Source organism: Myotis nattereri (assembly GCF_964212035.1).
Source record: "Myotis nattereri genome assembly, chromosome: 3".
In the NCBI taxonomy this organism is placed as follows: domain Eukaryota; kingdom Metazoa; phylum Chordata; class Mammalia; order Chiroptera; family Vespertilionidae; genus Myotis; species Myotis nattereri.
In genome coordinates, this window is record NC_138077.1 from 132,427,132 (window position 1) to 132,446,955 (window position 19,824).

General features: G+C 40.3%; 1 protein-coding gene across 1 annotated transcript in view; it reads left to right on the forward strand.

Annotated features, from left to right (window-relative positions):
• Positions 1-19,824, forward strand: part of HIVEP1 (HIVEP zinc finger 1) — a 173,275-nt gene that overhangs the window by 143,283 nt on the left and 10,168 nt on the right. The window contains exon 6 of the mRNA XM_081087288.1: positions 564-665. Within this exon, the coding sequence (XP_080943414.1) occupies positions 564-665 (102 nt within the window). The remainder of the gene's footprint in view (positions 1-563; positions 666-19,824) is intronic.

Genomic DNA, 19,824 nt, shown 5'->3' on the forward strand with positions numbered 1-19,824 from the left:
CTCATTCCTAGGTACCAAAAATAAAAAAGAAATTCCAAGATAGCATGTTGAACAGATGCTTTAAAACAAACAGACAAACAAAAGCCATCAAAGCCAAATATATGCCTATAGCATTGGAGTTTTAATGCTGGTGCTGAAGTGGCGTTCAAGGCCTCTGAAATAAGCCTGGCTTCCCTGTGCATTGACTGTGGACCCATGTGGGGGGAAAGCTACCTGCTGAAAAGCAAAACCCTGTACCTATGCCAAAACACAACAAAACCCGGCCAGAATTAGGGGTATGAAACCATTTAGGTCCCAGGCAGAAGCAATTGGAAAATTAACCCAAAGAAGACATTATTCAAAGTAGAAAAGTCAGATTTGAAAAAAAAAAACTATTACTAATAAATAACAAGGATCCTACAACATATAGACACCAATGTTTTCTTTTTCCAAACTTTAGTCATTGGAATTGTATGACCACAACCTGTACTTTCACTTGAAATACGAATGGAATTTGCCAGTGTTGACAAATGCAATAGCAAAATAATACTATGTAAGCTTAGTAAACATTCTTTTCCCTTAAGGAAATCTGACAAAACACATGAAGTCCAAGACACATAGCAAGAAATGTGTGGATTTAGGCGTCTCAGTAGGTTTAATAGATGAACAAGATACAGAAGAATCAGGTAAGGCTTTATTCCATATTTTTCATAAATGCTATTTATAATGTACTATTTTTTTGCATCCATATTCTTCCCATTCCCATTGATACTGCTTAGTTTCTATTTTCATTATATTATGCGATAGAATCCTTAGTTTGCTCATCTCTAATTTGTCTTCCTTCTTCTCCATCTTCCCCACTGATGTCCAATTAATCTTCCTGAAGCATGTGTCTGATCATACTACTCCTCTGCCTCAAGTCTTTATTAGTTTTTATTTGCCTACCAGATAAAGTATGAACCACTTGACTTTATAGCCTCTACCCTTCTTTCTCCTGTCTGTCTTTTACCTACCCTAATGCTTGGATTTCCTGCTTACCTGACATTGATTCAGCTCTTTACTATACAGTCCTCCCTGCACCCTGCCCCTCACTCCCCACACAAACCTGGCTCCAGTCTGCATTGGTCGAAGTCTTCCTTTCCTTCAAGATCTGCTCATACCACTGCTGTCATGAAGCCTTCTCTGATTTTCCCTTCCCACACTACTTTTGGGGGAAGCAATTTTTCCCTTCTCTGAACTCCTAAAATATTTTAGTTTTTCTCCTGAAAGTACTGAATCCTTTTCTGCCTTATTTTGTAATGATTGACATGCTTACCTTACCTCCCCCCTGAAACTGTTGAGCATAAATGAGCAGAATCGATGACCAAATAATCTTTGCTTCACCCACAGCCATTAGCAGAGTGCCTGGCTCCTAGTAGCTGCTCCACAAATATTTGTGGAATAGAACATTTGCTTGCTCCCCAAAGTGTTTTCTGTTTTGGAAAACTTAACCAATTGTTTTCTTAACAGTGTTAATTCAACAACTGAAAGTATTTATCTTTAATCAACTTTGAAGCAAAGTAAACCTGATTATCTGTTCTGACCAATCAGAGAATAGAATTAGCCTTTCCTACGACATTTTTAAACCCAAGCAAATTAACAAAAGAAAAAAGTTGTCCTACTGCTTTTTTGAAAAATGTCCTAAACATTTACCTGCTTGTTTGTTTTATTTAATGAACATTAGTTTGACATAGATAAATTTTCCAAAGAAAAAAATGGTAAGGGCATCATTGAAAATACAGGTAACAAACCAAATGCATCTGATTCCACTTGACAGTCAGTAACACACTGAATGAATCAGTCTGAATTTACTTCTAAATATGCTAGAAAGGGGACTCACATCTTCAGTGGCACAGTTGAAATGATGTGCTATGGAAGCACGGGAAAGGACTGCCTTTAACCCTTTTTTGGAGAATAAACTGATGTATTCTTAAAAGCAAAAAAGGATAATCATAACAAATTTAGGACAATATGGAGCTTTTTAGGATTTATGTACAATTTGATGCTTTGTTACATATTGAGGATGGCAGTTAGGATTTAAAAATACCCAATTAACATGTGTAACTTTTTTGTCCGAGGAACATATTTATTAAAAGCTGATTTTTCCCCAGCTTTATTGAAATATAACTGACATAAATCCCTGTATAAGGTTAGAATGTGCAGCACAGTTGTATAACTTAAGTACATATTGTGAAATGGTCACCACAGTAAGTTTATTTATAATTCATCATCTCTTACAATATAACAAAAAGAGAAAGCAAATAACTCTCTTAACAACTTTCATATATACCATAGAGAACTATTAACTATAGTTATCATGTTGTACTTCTAGTACTTCTATTATAATTAGAACTTTGTACCTTTTGACCACCTTTTCTCTAATTCCTTCTCCCCTCACCTCTTGCCTCTAGTAACCACAAACCTGATCTCTTTTTCTATGGGTTTTTTTATTTTTTATTTGGGGGCTTTTTGGTATTTTTGATTCCACATATAAAAGCTAATTTTTTAATTGCTGGGAATTTAATTATGTGTCAGTGTCTTTGTTTAATTCTATGTCAGTGTCTCTATTATGCTGAGCATTTCAGAAGTAAAAAGCTAGGAAAAATGAGTAACGTTTTCAGCAAGTGTCTTGATTGCCCACAGAAGAGAAAAGGCATAGAGGTTGCAATATGAAATACTGATACCTGAACATATGTAAATGTGAAAGGTATTATTATAATATATACTCTTACATGTTTTACTTCTTCAAGAAGAGGGGTCTTATAAAAAACTAGAGGCCCAGTGCACAGATTTGCACCCTCTTGCAATCCAGGACCCCTAGGGGGATGTTGGACTGCTGGTTTTAACCCAATCCCCGCAGGCCAGTCTGAGGGACCCCACCGGTGCACTCATCCGTGCACAGAGCCTCTAGTATGCATATAAGATCTTTGGTTAATCTCTTCCCGCCCTTCCCTCTGAGATTGATCAATCTGTTCCATGTTTCCATGCCTGTGTGTTGAGGGTCTGCCCCCTGGTGGTCAGTGCGCATCATAGCTACTGGTGAAACGGTCGGATGGTTGGACAGTCGCTTAGGCATATATATATATATATATATATATATATATATATATATATATAGAGAGAGAGAGAGAGAGAGAGAGAGAGAGAGAGAGAGAGACAGACAGACACACACACACACACTAGTGGCCTGGTGCCCAGATTCATGCACATCGAAAGGAAATCGGGAGCCTGCGCCTGCGTACCCGGGGAGTTTCTATGTGTTGGTGAGCCACTGGGAAGTCGCTTGGGGAGTCCCCACAGCTTCCTGAAAAAATATTTCCAAATGTCCCTTCTGCAGCCAGGGTCACACCTTGCCAGCCAGGAGGTGACGCCTTGGGCCATGCTGGATGCTTTCCATAACTCAGAGCTGGATAAGAGACACTCTGAGGTGAACAATACAAAGTTGGGGATCTTGGGGGTTGGGGTGCTCTGTTGCCTATGCCCCCAACCTTCAGATCCGTCTCTCCTTGACTTTTACCCAGATTGTCAGTAGCCACCTTGTGGCCACTATTATATTGCTGCATTCCTCTGTAGCTCTGGGGCAATCGGTAAGAGATGAGATTTGATCTCAATGCCCGATGGCAGAGTTCTAGGAGCTCAGTGGCAATATCAGGCTCGTCCTGGTTACTCCAAGTGTCCATGCTTCAACTGTTCTCCAGAGATTGTAACTGCAGGCTTATGGAGTACAAGGGATGTAGCAGTGCACTAAGCAGCAGGTGGCTGGGGAGGAGCGCAAGCCGGGACTGGGAGCTGCGCTGCTCCCACTCACCCTGGCCCCGCTGCACCTGCCGCCACCGCTGCTCGGCTCCCACCTCTGCAGCTTGCTCGCCAGCCATGAGCTTGGCTTCCGGCTGAGCGGTGCTCCCCCTGTGGAAGCACAGTGACCACCAGGGGGCAGCTCCTGAGTTGAGTGTCTGCCCCCTGGTCATCATTGCTTGTCATAGCAACTGATCGACCGGTCATTTGGTTGTAACAGTCGCTTAGGCCTTTATATATATATATAGATGAACTCATGTCTGTAGAGTCCTCTGAGACATACTTATATCCCAAATTTGCATAGGAGCATTAAGTATGGTTTCTATTAAGTATCATTTACTGTTTAGATGGGCTATCTGATGGACTTGTATGTCTGTCCATTCATGTTTGTATTTCTCTCATTCCAGAAACACTTGATGCAAGTCTTTGATTATAATGCAAATTTACAGCCCAATTCCCTCTTCACATTAGAGCTTCTGATAAAACTAGGTGGTTTTACATGTTTCTCTCTCAGTTTATTTTTTTTAATTACTCTATTTATTGCCAGTGTATTCAAAGTTATTTCACGGGTTTTATTGAATAGTAGATTATAGCATATGGGTCGATTTTGCCAAATGCTATGAAATAATAGAGACCTAGTAATAGTTTATTAATATGCCAACAAAATATATTCCTCTACTTTTGCTTTATTATAGGCTAGTATGTAGGTATAGATGTAATACACATTTGTTGTTTTAAACAAATATTCTTGTTTTCCTTTTATTCTCTTTTGTGCTTTAAAAAATATTTTGAGTTATTTTAAATACAGAAAGATTACAAAGAATTTTATTACATGCACTCATGTTCTCACACCAGAGTGGATGAGTGGATGATTGTACAGGGTGGGCAAAAGTAGGTTTACAGTTGTGAGTACATGAAACAGTTTATTCTTGTATTATTATTTACTAATTATTGTGTTATTTTCTATATGAACAACTATAAACCTACTTTGCCCCACCCTGTAAATATTTTCTCACATTTTTTTCAAATCTTTTTCATAAATAATGTATGTTTGTAAAAACAAGCTAAGTAAGGCATTATACATTATATGTAGTTTTCCTTACCCGTCAATTCCAGGCACTCTCCCCCTCAGAGGCAAACACTAACTGCATTTAAGGGTTTTCTTTCAATTCCTTTAATGTACATATACATGTATGTATATGTACACATATGTGCATATATATATATATATATGTATGTGTGTGTATGTGTGTGTGTACATAAATATATGGTTTTGTTTGTGAATTTGCATAAACAGTTTCAGCTTGTATGTAGACACCTAAAAATTAATTTTGCTTTATAATTGTAAACTGTTCTCCAGAGGAAACTTTTCATTTCTGCACATCCTAAACTATATATTGTAAGAATTTTCAATTTTAACCAATTTGATTATTGATAGTTTGCTATCTTTGTGTTTTCTTGATTATTATCCTAAGGTTGGGTCTTACTCTTTAAAAAGTTTCATTCCAGTAAATTATGATATTCAGAGATGGGATTTTGCTTAGCAGTTCTTCAAATGTTCTTGTGGGTAGAGGGGAAAGCCTGAAAGTTGTACTATTTTCTAGTCTAACACTAGCTATTCCTTCTCAGTCTCCAAGGCTGACTTCTCATCTCCCCAGCCTCTAAATGTACTGCCCCCTGGCTGTGGTCTCCAGTCTCCTTTCTATCTATACTCTCTAAGTCAGCGGTTCTCAACGTGTGGGTCGCGACCTTTTTGGGAGTCGAACGACCCTTTCACAGGGGTCACCTAAGACCATCGGAAAACACATATATAATTACATATTGTTTTTGTGATTAATCACTATGCTTTAATTATGTTCAATTTGATATATATCCTGCATATCAGATATTTACATGACGATTCATAACAGTAGCAACATTACAGTTATGAAGTAGCAATGAAAATAATTTTATGGTTGGGGGTCACCACAACATGAGGAATTGTATTAAAGGGTCACAGCATTAGGAAGGTTGAGAACCACTGCTCTAAGTAATCTCACCCAGTCTTCTGATTTTAAATACCACCTGTATGCTGATGATTCCCATATTTACTCCAAATTTACATATCCATCTGCTTACACACCATCTCCACTTGAAAGTCTAATAGGCATTTCAAGTTTGACATGACCACTTCTGATTTCCCCTTACTTCTAAGAAGCATGCTTTTCCTACAGACCTCTCCCATCCTTCCAGTTGCTAGACCAAAAATCTTGATGCCCTCATTTTGCTTCTAATCCACCAGGTTACCTTTCTGCTCTTCAAAACGTATTCAGAATTCAACCACTTTTAATTACCTTTGCCACTCAACCCTGGTCAAAACTATCACCTCTACTAAATTGCTCATAGTAACCCCTGTGGTTCAACCTTTGCCCCTTTACAGATTGTTTCAATACAGCAACCAAAGTGATTTGTAAAAAAGTACCTCATTACTTTGCTTAAAACCCTCCAGCAGTTCCCAGTCTCCATCAGAGCAATGATCTACTGTACCCTCTGAGCTCTCTCCCACTCACCCTTCCTCACTACCATCTCTGGAACTCTTCTCTCACTCCTGCCTCCCTTGCTCACCCAACTGCAACCACACCGATCTTGTTCTTTACTGCACACACCCAGCAGGCCCCTGTCTCCCTTTTGTACTTGTTGCCTGTCTTTGGAATGTCCTCTACTAGATATTGCAAGACTTACCCATTATCTTACCCACTGGTAGATGTTTCCTACCAGTGAGGCCTTCCTGAACCTATTAAAAAACAAAACAAAAAAGACCTCAGTCTCTTACAGCCAGCATTACTTATGCTCCCTGTCCTGCTTTTTTTTTTTCTTAGAGCACTGAGTGCTACCAGAGGGGAAGACAAGGATGTCATTGTGTTGACTGCTCTGTCTCCAGCACCTTAGGATTGTGCCTAGCAAGTAGTGATAACAGTAAATAATTATTGATTAAATGGATGACTGGGAACAAATGACCTACAGTCTGTCAGGAAATAATTCAAGATTATTTTTAGAATTTGATATATTAGTTATCCATTAACTTCCTTTACTAAAATCAAATGGTAGCTATAATACAATATTTAATGCCTTCACTTACAAATAGTGTTTACATGATAGGGCCAAAGTCAATATAGGTATTGTTAAAGTTGTGCAGGCAGGTTTGGTAATTTCTTATTTTTGTGGTCATTGGCTTAGAAGACTAAAAGATAATTTAAGTTATCTGACTATTCCGTTTTTGCATCCTCAGTAATGATCTCTCCAGATTGATAAAATTTGTTTCTTTTTTTTTCCCTGTAGTTCCAGAGAAGAAAAGTTTATTCCCTTTCAGATTCCTTCCTTTATCTATTTAGCACCCCAGCATTGCTTAATAGGTGTGGCCATGCCCCAAGAGCTCCTCGCCCTGGCTGTGAGGTTGGAGCTTGCTCTGACTTGGCAGGGTTCACCTCCCAAGCCTGGGATCAGAGAGGGAGCCGTGACAGCCTAGTTGGTTGCAGAAGGGTGACTAAGTGTGTCCCAGAGGAAAGGGAAGGAAGTTATTTATTCATACATTGTTTTATTTCAGAAGATATCAATGAGGGTGTAGGATAAAGGCAGGCAGGCATTCTGGACTTGTTTGAGCAAATGTCCAGAGGTTGGACAAGAAGAGGACATTAAAAGTGTAAATGGCACAGGATGAGAAAGTTGGACAGGGCACACCCTGGGACAGTGGTTGGTGAATAGGTCATCCTATGCATGGGATGCAGTCATTCTAGGTTTCAACTATACTCACATCTCCCTAGATATAACCAGTCTCTGCTGTGGCAGTTTATGTCAATTTCTTGATGTTTGGACACTTGAAAACCATTATCTCTTAGGTATGATTTTTCTAGTATTTGTATTCTTGTAAACATTCAGTGATAGTGTTCCTTTTTTTTTTTTTTTTTAAGAAAGCCTAAGTTTTTTTGTGTATATTATTTAAAGCCATTTCCTTTTAGGCCCATATGTTTCTGATTTTTAACCCAGATTATTTTCTCAAATGGTTTTGAAACAAAGAAATAAATGATAATCTGTGACCCTGGAATTTTCATTGCTATGACTTTCGCATTTTTCCCTCCCACTTCTGTTTTATTTTGTGGTGGGAATTTAGACAATAATGACTAAAAGAAGCATGATTTCATTAAGTTATATTCACCACCAACAAAAATAAATAATACTGTAGAGAAAAAAATCTTTGTCTGGAAGGGTGTTTTTATAAACAAAGTCCATTCCTCACTCTCCCCTAAATGGAGTTTACAAATTTGGGTGGAAAGTCTGGTGTGTCTTTTCCCTCATGACATTAGTTTGTATATATGAGTATAAATGTATGATGACTAATTCAGGATCCTCACTCTTCATTTATTAAATTAGGGAGCATTATTCCCCCTGGAATTAATTTCTACTCTGGCCTGGCATCACTGTGGTATAGAGTTTTCATAGACTATCATGAAAGATAAGGACTTGATTTGTTTCTACTTCAGTATTTCCATATGTCTTAAAACATTGCCCTTATCAACTCCATAAAGACATTAAAGGATTAGCAGCATGTTATGAAGTGTTCAATTTTATTATCAATTTCATTTTCCAAGAAAAAATACACATTTTTTTATAAGTAGCTATAGTAGTGGATGAAGTAGCTGGCTTTTAAAAAATTAGAAGGAAGAAAATATTTTTAAGTTTATAGTTTTAAGTTTATAATTTTTTTTTAATATTTTTTTATTGATTAAGATATTACATATGTGTACCCTCTTACCTCCCCCCCCCCGCCCCCCCCGCTCATCCCCTCACCCCCCCGTTGTCCGTGTCCATTGGTTAGGCCTATATGCTTGCATATAAGTCCTTTGGTTGATCCTTCCCCCTTGCCCCCACCCTCCCCTACCTTCCCTCCAAGGCCCAACAGTCCAATCAAAGCCTCTCCGTCTCTGGATCAGTCCTTGTTCATCAGTTTATGTTGTTCATTATATTCCACAAATAAGTGAGATCTTGTGGTATTTATCTGCTCTCCAGTTCCATCGATGCTGTGGCAAATGGTAAGAGTTCCTTTTTCTTCTTCCTCTTCTTAAAGAATACCTTTCAGCATTTCATTTAATGCTGGTTTGGTGGTAATGAACTCCTTTAGCTTTTTCTTATCCGTGAAGCTCTTTATCTGACCTTCCATTCTGAATGATAGCTTTGCTGGATAAAGTAATCTTGGTTGCAGGTTCTTGCTATTCATCTCTTTGAATATTTCTTGCCACTCTCTTCTGGCCTGCATGGTTTCTGTTGAGAAATCAGCTGACAGTCGGATGGGTACTCCCTTGTAGGTAACTGACTGTCTTTCTCTTGCTGCTTTTAAGATTCTCTCTTTATCTTTTGCTCTTGGCATTTTAATTATGATGTGTCTTGGTGTGGTCCTCTTTGGATTCCTTTTGTTTGGGGTTCTCTGCGCTTCCTGGACTTGTAAGTCCATTTCTTTCACCAGGTGGGGGAAGTTTTCTGTCATTATTTCTTCAAATAGGTTTTCAATATCTTGCCCTCTCTCTCCTTCTGGTACCCCTATAATTCTGATGTTGGTACGCTTGAAGTTGTCCCAGAGGTTCCTTACACTATCTTCATATTTTTTGAATCTCTTTTCTTTTTTCTTTTTCGGTTGGGTATTTTTTGTTTCTTTGTATTTCAAATCTTTGACTTGATTCTTGGGATCCTCTTGTCTGCTGTTGGATCTCTGTAAATTATTCTTTATTTCAGTCAGTGTATAGTTGGTCCTTTTTCATGTCCTCCATGGTCTCACTATACTCCTTGAGGGATTCATTAAATTTATCGGCGGTTTCCATAAAATTCTTGACAAACCTTATAAACGAGGCCTTGAACTCTATATCCAGTCGTCTGTCCTCCTCCATTTCTGCCAATTGTGACCTGTTTCTTTGTCTCCGCATTTTGGCTGCTTCCCTGTGTTGATAGAGTGTCCCTGCGCGCCAGGTGTCCTGTAGGGCCCAGTGGCTCAGCCTCCCCAGTTACCTGGGGTGGACACTCTTGGTGCAGTCTTGGTGCCTTGGTTGTTGTAGGATCACTGGGAGGAATTGACCTCCAGGCCAATTGGCTGTGGGAAGCAGCTGTGTCTGAAGTGGGAGAATGGTCCCCCTCTGACCACTGGGTACAGTGGCTCCTGGATCTAAGGAGGTGCTAATTCAGCCCCTGCCTGAGGCCACACAGCCTGAGCCGCCATGAAGAGGCTCAGCTGTGAAGCAATGCAAGCCGCTGCGGGGCCTTGGGCCTTCTCTTGGAAGTTCCGGGTCTGCTTGGCTGGGCTGTAGTTAGGTACATTCATATGCAAAAGCCTCTGCCGCAGCCTGAGTGGGGCGGGGTCTCAGGGAGTCAAAAGGGCGGGGAAAGAAGCTATGGCTGATTCTCCGCGCCCGGAGTCGCGCGTCTCAGTGTCCCGGTAATGGCTGCAAGCACCTCTGAGGGAAATCCGCCCTCAAGTTCGCCCGCTGCCGCCTGACAGAGCAGCCTCTCCCCGTATGAGTCCTGGGTCCCCAGAGACTTCCCAGAACCGAAGTTCAGAGCAGTCGGGAGCTTGTGATTCAAAAAGACAGCCGCGTCCTCAGGTGCCACCCCCTTTCCGCGCGCGCGAGTACCTCTGCACTCAGCCTCCGCAGCTCCTCTGGCTCTCAGCGTGCTTTTCTTTCCTTCTAGTTGTAGAAATTACACTCAGCCAGCCTTCTGGTTGTTCTGGGCGGTGTTTGCTCCGTCCTTTGGGATATTTCTCAATTGTTGTGGGAGGCGACTATTTCCCGGTGTTTATCTATGCCGCCATCTTAGTTTCTCCTATAATTTTAAGTTTTGAAATATGTGTCTGCTAGGAGGACAAAGCTCTGGAGTTCGGAGACTGGTCATTTTCAGGTGACCTTGTACGCTGGTTCTCCTCCCTGCGTGCTCCTTGCCCATGGGAGTTTCCGCCTCCCTGCTCGCCAGGCACACTCACCACCCACAGACAGGCGCATGGCTGCGTCTCCTCTGAGACTTCAGCTGCCACATGGAATTCTCTTCCATACTGAAGTTCCTCTCTGACAACATATTCTCCATTTTCTTAGCCCAGTAAGCGAAAATAAGTGATAAAATTGCATTGGGCAATGTAGAATCTTTTGACACATAACTTGCTGTTATGGTGAACAGTTTTCTCAAATGCTTTTGTGGCAACCTGGAATCATGATGTCATTTTTCATATTTTGTGTTCGATTACACAAACCTGACCTTCAGCCCTCCTCACAGTACACTCCTGGAAATCACACTAAGATTCCATTTGGTGCATGTCTACAGTCAAAATTCAGGGACATGCTAAGGTGCCTCAGCAGTTATCACAGTTTACTTTCCATCCTGCATCCCAAAAGGTAGTGATTAGCAGCTTTTTTGGATGCCTTTGTTATGCCTCCACAACTGCACTTAATTTCACAAGGAACATGGTCTAGCCACCTGAGAAGTGAGAGTCTAAAATAATTAAGAAAAACTATGGACAGAATATCTTTTATCACCCAGTTATTTTTAGATAGTTGAAATTTGTCCTTTAATTATGCCAGTAGATTACAGATGCCAATTAAATAATAAAGAATCATTAAAGAAAAATAAGTAGCCAAATTCAGGAGCCACGTGTCTTTTAGGAAACCAGTACTGTAAAACATCAAGTCTTTTTTTTTTTTTTTAATATATTTTATTGATTTTTTATAGAGAGGAAGGGAGAGAGATAGAAAGTCAGAAACATCGATGAGAGAGAAACATCGATCAGACACCTCCTGCACATCCCCCACTGGGGATGTGCCTACAGCCCAGGTACATGCCCTTGACCAGAATCGAACCTGGGACCTTTCAGTCCGCAGGCCGATGCTCTATCCACTGAGCCAAACCAGTTTCGGCAAGTCTTGAATTGCATGAAAACTTGTGATATTGTCTTCGCTGGACACTGAATAAAATTCCTAGGTAGCCCTGACCGGTTTGGCTCAGTGGATAGAGCCTCGGCCTGCGGACTGAAGGGTCCTGGGTTCGATTCCGGTCAAGGGCATTTACCTTGATTTCGGGCACATCCCTAGTGGGGTGTGTGCAGGAGGCGGCTGATCGATGTTTCTCTCTCATCGATGTTTCTAACTCTATCCCTCTCCCTTCCTCTCTGTAAAAAAAAAAAAAAATCAGTAAAATATGTTTAAAAAAAATTCCTAGGTAGCTTTGCTAGCCACGCTTCACATTCCACATTTAAAATGAGGTGGTAGTTTCAGCAGCAGTGGAGTCCTGCAGTGCCTTCTGAAGAACTGGTGGATTTGACACATTTGTGTGATAGTCACACATCCATTCAACTAACAGATCTACAGGAACTTGCTACATGTATTTAAATTTTGATTATCTCAGACATCTGGGGAATGGGGTAAATCTTTTCAAAGAAAACAAAAAAACACCGCCAGTTTGGTGTTACCTGGGAGACAGGGTTCTCAGTCTAGTCCCTGCCAGACTCTGCAGAACAGCACCCGGAAAACTAAGGGATAGTGTCTTTAGGCTTTAGGATAAATTTGGGGGCTCGGTCACTTACTTGATGTTTTTGTAGCACACACATAATCACCAAGAAATTCATCTGTGAGCTTTCAGGCATTCAACAAAATTCATCAAATGCTCGCCAAAGGCCAGAGAGCATTGCTACACAGGATCCCATCATAATGTTTATTTTGTAGACATCATTACCATTGGGTAATGTCTTGGTCAGCTTATGGCTTTGTGGGCAAAGTCTTAAGTCTTTTTATTCTGCGTTTGCATTTAGTTATGACTTTCTATCTGCCTTGTTTTATTTTCACCAAAGGTTTACTCCAGATTTATTTCTATTTAACTTCAGTACTTCTTTTCCTGGCATTGTCTTCAGTCTTTCCCTTTTTTAAGGATCCTAAACTCATTCTCCACTGTACCAACCACACAATACCCAGGATGTCATTCATCAGCATAATGTGCAAGTTCCCTGGTGATAAAGAGTGCTTATTAGAGGTCAATGTGCAGGTGGTGTGATGAAGGGCCAGAAACTCAGAAGACCCTTGGTCTTTTTACTGCTCCATTACCCTTGGCAACAGCGGGCTGTATGGCTATCTACTTTTTCCTTTAGCAGATGAGTTCCTGTTCTAATTTTTAAATGGATTAAATTTAGAGATATTAGGAAATGTTTATTTTGAATTTAGTGGAAGGAATTAGAAATTTTTCTAAGCCAGCATTAAAGTCTGTACATTTTGGCATTTAAAAGAAGTTTCCATTTAGTTTAAAACTGGCAACTCAAGCTGTAATTATAGTATGTGCTTATGAAATCCTTCCAGCCCAGCTGCACATGCCCTGTATTCTTGCCATGAAAAATTATATAGCCTGGGGAATTTTTTCCTGTGTTCTTGGGGAAATTAGGAAAACTTTTTCCTTTTCACTTTTTGTGTCAAAAATCATACTGCCAGCTATTTACTTTTTGTGCCTTGATCCAGAGAATGTTTTTGTCAACAGAATGCTGACTTCAATATGAGGAATGTTAATAATGTGCCTTCAACTGTCAAATTGCGGGAGCCATTCAATACGGCAGAATAACTAGAAACATTATTCTTGATAACGTGTGTAAAATGATGATCTTAGATCACAGGATTTAAAGCCTCCATCACACTGGCCCTTAAAAATAATCTAAGTGGTGTTTATAAAACATCTAAATAAAAGCTGTAGTGTGTATTTTTATGTAGAATGGATTTTTATGGAAAACTATTATTCCTTTTTAAGAAAAATTTTCAGGCATAATATGAAACAAGAATAGATAGGGCTTAGGAGTTAGAGTTAAAATAAAGTATTATATCATTAATGAGTGGCACATATGTGATAGTCTTATGGTTTACTTCCTAAAGTGAAAAATATTAAACTCTGGCCCATTGTTCTTAATGATGTTTTCATCTTTAAAAACAAAAACAAAAAAAGCATTACTGCAGCAGTTACATGCTTTTAAAAAGTTATTTTCCTCAGGTTGCTTTTGGTTTGTCTGGATTTCAAAGTAATATTTCTAGACAGATGAGAAAAACAAAAACAAGCAAACTACAACAAAGAATGCCGGGGCTGTGGCTGGGGCTGGGGCTAGGGGCTGGAATAGGGGCTGGGGCTAAGGCTGGGGCTGAGGGCAGGGGGTTGGAATAGGAGCTGGGGCTGGGGCTCGGGACAGGGGGCTGGGGCTGGGGGCAGGGGGCTGGGGCTGGTGCTGGGAGCGGTGTTGAGGACCCTGTGCAGCCTGTCCTGAAAGGCTTCCTGTGCTGCCTCTGGATCAGACTCTTCCAGTAGGTGTCACTGTCTGGCAGTGCTGGGAGGGCAGGGTGCAGTTCATCCAACTGACCTTCAAAAGATACTTTTGAAATACATCTGTAGGAAGATGTTTGACATAAATTTATCAAAACATTTGCTTTTGAAACAGTATTACTGCATTGCATACCTCTTTTTCCTCATGAATTTAATTCACACAAAAAATAAAGGAATTAAACTTATGTAAAATTGTACTGCATTTTGGAAGAATTTATTGATAATGAGGGGGAATGTATTTGGAGGTTGTAAATTAAATAGAACTTTAAAGGGCCATGTATTTATGAATGTGTTAAGCAAGTGTGTGGGTTCCTTCTGTCCCCAAGTGCCTGGGGGATTCATGGGCTAAACCAGCTTATCCTCTTGCAGTTTCACAGTCTGTTGTATAAGCCAAGAAAAAACAGTTGTAATATAATGCTGAAGTCACCTTATCTAATTGGATTAATGATGGGATTCATAAATGTATAAAAACCTGGTTTTAAATTCTGGCTTCCATGTCTTCTAGTCCTATATAAATTCCTTCACTTCCTTGTGTAAGTTTGATTTCAGCTCCATCACAGGGTGGTTGTAAGGTTTAATCATGAAATAGAGTATAGATGTTGGCAAACTTTCACTGTAGAGGACCTAATTGCAACTATTTTAGTTTAGGCTTTTGAGGCCATACAGTCTCTGTTGTAACCATAAAACTCTGTGGTTGTGGTGCAAAACCTGCCATAGACTACATGTAAACTAAGGAGCCTGGCGGTTCCAGTAAAACTATCTACAAGAACAGTCAGAGAGCCACATGCATCCAGAGGCTGCATTTCATATATTCTGCTATTCATAATCAAATGATTATATGAAGCTTTTTATGTCTGTACCTAACTCATGCATATTTATAAGCTAGCTTATTGACTATACTTTTATTTATTTATTTACTTTTTATTTTTTTATTGTTTGAAGTATTACAAATAGTGGTACATATGTCTGCTTTTTACCCATTGACCTCCCCCCCGCCCCCGCCCCCCGCTCAACCCTCCACCACATGCCCTCACCACCCCAGTGTCTGTGTCCATTGGTTAGGCTTATATGCATGCATACAAGTCCTTTGGTTGATTTCTTACCCCTCACCAACACTCCCCTGCCTTCCCGCTGAAATTTGACAGTCTGTTTGATGCTTCTTTATCTCTGTATCTATTTTTGTTTATCAGTTTATGATGTTCTTTATATTCCACAAATGAGTGAGATCATGTGATATCACTCTGACTGTCATATCTTTCTCTGACTGGCTTATTTTGCTTAGCATAATGCTCTCCAGTTCCATTTATGCTGTTGCAAGTGGTAAGAATTCCCTCTTTTTTACAGCAGCATAGTATTCCATTGTGTAGATGTACCACAGTTTTTTAATCCACTCATCTGCTGATGGGCACTTAGGCTATTTCCAAATCTTAGCTATGGTGAATTGTGCTGCTATGAACATAGGAGTGCATAAATCCTTTCCGATTGGTGTTTCTGTTTTCTTGGGATATATTCCTACAGGTGGTATTACTGGGTCAAATGGGAGTTCCATTTTTAATTTCTTGAGGAAACGCCTTAGTGTTTTCCATAATGACTGCACCAGTCTGCATTCCCACCAGCAGTGCACGACGGTTCCTTTTTCTCTGCATCCTCTCCAGCACTTGTCATTTGTTGATTTGTTGCCGATAGCCATTCTGACAGGTGTGAGATGGTACCGTATTGTTGTTTTGATTTGCATCTCTCAGATGGTTAGTGACTTTGAGCCTTATTTTCATGTCTCTTGGCTTTCTGTATGTCCTCTTTTGAAAAGTGTCTATTTAGGTCCTTTGCCCATTTTTTGATTGGATTTTTTTTTTTTGTTTTTTTAGTTAAATCTTTATTGTTCAGATTATTACATTTGTTCCTCTTTTTTCCCCCCATAACTCCCCTCTTCCCAGTTCCCGCCCCACCCTCCACCCTCATTCCCCACCCACTGTCCTCATCCATAGGTGCACGATTTTTGTCCAGTCTCTTCCCGCATCTCCCACACCCCTTTACCCCCAAGAATAGTCAGTCCATTCCTTTTCTATGTCCCTGATTCTATTATGATCACCAGATTATTTATTCACTTGATTCTTAGATTCACTTGTTGATAGATGCATGTTTGTTGTTCATAATTTGTATCTTTACCTTTTTCTTCTTCTTTCTCTTCTTAAAGGATACCTTTCAGCATTTCATATAATACTGGTTTGGTGGTGATGAACTCCTTTAGCTTTTCCTTATCTCTGAAGCTCTTTATCTGACCTTCAGTTCTGAATGATAGCGTTGCTGGATAAAGTAATCTTGGTTGTAGGTTTTTGGTATTCATCACTTTGAATATTTCTTGCCATTCCCTTCTGGCCTGCAAAATTTCTGTTGAGAAATCAGCTGACAGTCATATGGGTATTCCCTTGTAGGTAACTGAGTTTCTTTCTCTTGCTGCTTTTAAGATTCTCTCTTTGTCTTTTGCTCTTGGCATTTTAATTATGATGTGTCTTGGTGTGGTCCTCTTTGGATTCCTTTTGTTTGGGGTTCTCTGCGCTTCCTGGACCTGTAAGTCTATTTCTTTCACCAGGTGGGGGAAGTTTTCTGTCATTATTTCTTCAAATAGGTTTTCAATATCTTGCTCTCTCTCATCTTCTGGCACCCCTATAATTCTGATGTTGGTACGCTTGAAGTTGTCCCAGAGGCTCCTTACACTATCTTCGTATTTTTGGATTCTTTTTTCATTTTGCTTTTCTGGTTGGGTGTTTTTTGCTTCTTCGCATTTCAAATCTTTGCCTTGATTCTTGCGCTCCTCTGGTCTGCTGTTGGGAGTCTGTATAGTATTCGTTATTTCAGTCCGTGTATGCTTAATTTCTAGTTGGTTCTCTATCATAACATCGAGGGTCTCATTAGATTTCTTGAGGATCTCACTACATTTATTGGCGGCTTCTAGACAGTTCTTAAGAGACCTTAAAAGTGTGGTTCATATCCTCCATTGACAGTTTTGTCCTGTTTCTTTGTCTCCGCATTTTTTATGCTTTCTTGGTGCACCCCCTAGTGGTCTTTGTGGGCAGTCTTGTTGTAGTTAAGCCTTGATTGTTGTCGGGAATACCAGGGGTGATTTGACCTCCAGGCTTACTGGCTATGAGAGTCCACTGTGTCTGCAGTGGGAGAGTTTCTGTGCTGGATCTTTAGGGCGGTGCTAATCTAGCGTTCAACTGAGGCTATCTGGCAAATGGCTCTGCGCAGGGCTTCGGCGGGGCGGGTCCCCGGGGATCTACAGGGCGGGCCGGAGCGAACAGTTATGGCTGCTCTCAGTTCTGTCCCTAGGGGCTCTGCTTCACAGAGTCCCAGCAACCGCTGCAAACCTTGGAGAGAAAGCTGCCTTCGAGTTCCGACTGAAGCCAGACAGTCCCGCTTCTCCCGTTTGAGTCTGGGTCCCTAGAGACTCACCCAGATCTGGAGCTCAGAGTCTGAAACTCCCTCCTGATTGAAAACAACAACCGCGCCCTCCGCCTCCAGCCCACTCCGCGTGCACCCCGCACCTTAGTATTTCACTTCAGCACTGCGCCTCCTCTGATTCTGGGTATGATATTCTCTTTCTCCTAGTTGTAGAATTTCCACTCAGCCAGCCTTCCTGTGGTTCTGGATGATGTCCGTTCCGTCTTTTAGTTGTTTTTTGAAGTGGTTGTTCGAGGCAGCAATCTCCGGCGTTAACCTATGCCGCCATCTTGGTTTCCCTCTAGAATACCTTCTTTGATTCTTATTACCCAAGTTACCAAGAACACTGCTCAATGATTGGATTGTTTATCTTCCTTTTGTTAAGTTGTATGAGTTCCCTGTAAATGTTGGAGATTAAAGCCTTATCAGAGATGACATTGGTAAATATGTTCTCCCATGCAGTGGGCTTTCTTGTTGCTCTGTTGATGGTTTCTTATGCTGTGCAGAAGCTTTTTATTTTGATGTAGTCCCATTTGTTTATTTTCTCCTTAGTTTCCATTGCCCTAGGAGCTGTATTGGTGAATATACTGCTTTGGCATATGTCTGAGATTTTGCTGCCTGTGGATTCTTCTAAGATTTTTATAGTTTCCCATCTTACGTTTAAGTCCTTTATCCATTTTGAGTTTATTTTTGTGTATGGTGTAAGTTGGTGGTCTAGTTTCATTTTTTTGCATGTATCTGTCCAATTTTCCCAACACCATTTATTGAAGAGACTGTCTTGACTCCATTGTATGTTCTTGCCTCCTTTGTCAAATATTAATTGAGCATATTGGTTCGGGTCAATTTCTGGATTTTCTGTTCTATTCCATTGATCGATATGTCTGTTTTTGTGCCAGTACCAGGCAGTTTTGAGAACAGTGGCTTTGTAATACAGCTTGATATCTGGTATTGAGATCCCACCTACTTTGTTCTTTCTCAGGATCGCTGCAGCTATTCGGGGTCTTTTTTTATTCCAGATGAATTTTTTGAGAGATTGTTCTAGGTCTTTGAAGTATTCCGTTGGTATTTTAATGGGGATTGAATTGAATTTATAGATTGCTTTGGGTAGTATGGACATTTTGATGATGTTGATTTTACCAATCCATGAACACGGTATATTCTTCCATTTGTTTATGTTTTCCTCTATTTCTTTTTTCAATGTCCTGTAATTTTCTGAGTACAGGTCCTTTGACTCCTTTATTCATAGCTATCTTAATTTTTTTGTTGCAATGGTAAATGTGATTGCTTTTCTAGTTTCTGTGAGTTCATTATTGGTGTATACAAAAGCCTTAGACTTCTGGGTATTAATTTTGTATCCTGCTACATTGCCGAATTCATTTATTAAGCCTAGTAGTTTTTTGATGGAGTCTTTAGGGTTTTCTATGTACAATATCATGTCATCTGCGAATAAGGACAATTTTACTTCTTCCTTTCCAATTTGGATGCCTTTTATTTCTTCTTCTTGTCTTATCACCATGGCTCGTACTTCCAGTACTATCTCAAACAGGAGTGGTGAGAGTGGCCATCCCTGTCTTGTTCCTGTTCTTAGGGCAGTGGTCGGCAAACTGCAGCTTGGCAAACCATGGCTCGCGAGCCACGTGCAGCTCTTTGGCTCCTTGAGTGTGGCTCTTCCACAAAATACCGGCTCTTGCACAAAATACCGACTTCTGCGCATGGGCCACAAAGTTTCATTCACACTGTACATGCTCACCCGCACGTGGTATTTTGTGGAAGAGCCACACTCAAGGGGCCAAAGAGCCGCATGTGGTTCGCAAGCTGCTGTTTGCCGACCACGGTCTTAGGGGAAATGGTTTTAGTTTTTGCCCATTGAGTATGATGTTGGCTGTAGATTTGTCATATAAGGCTTATATTATGTTGAGGTATGATCCTTCTATTCCCACCTTGCTGAGAGTTTTTATCAAGAAAGGGTGTTGGATATTGTCAAATGCTTTTTCTGCATCAATTGATATGATTGTATGGTTTTTATCTCTCAATTTGTTTATGTGGTGTATCACGTTTATTGATTTGTGGATATTGTACCATCCTTTCATCCCTGGAATAAATCCCACTTGGTCATGGTGTATGATCTTTCTAATGTAATGCTGGATTCAATTTGCTAGAATTTCGTTGAGAATTTTGGCATCTATGTTCATGAGGGATATTGGCCTGTAATTCTCT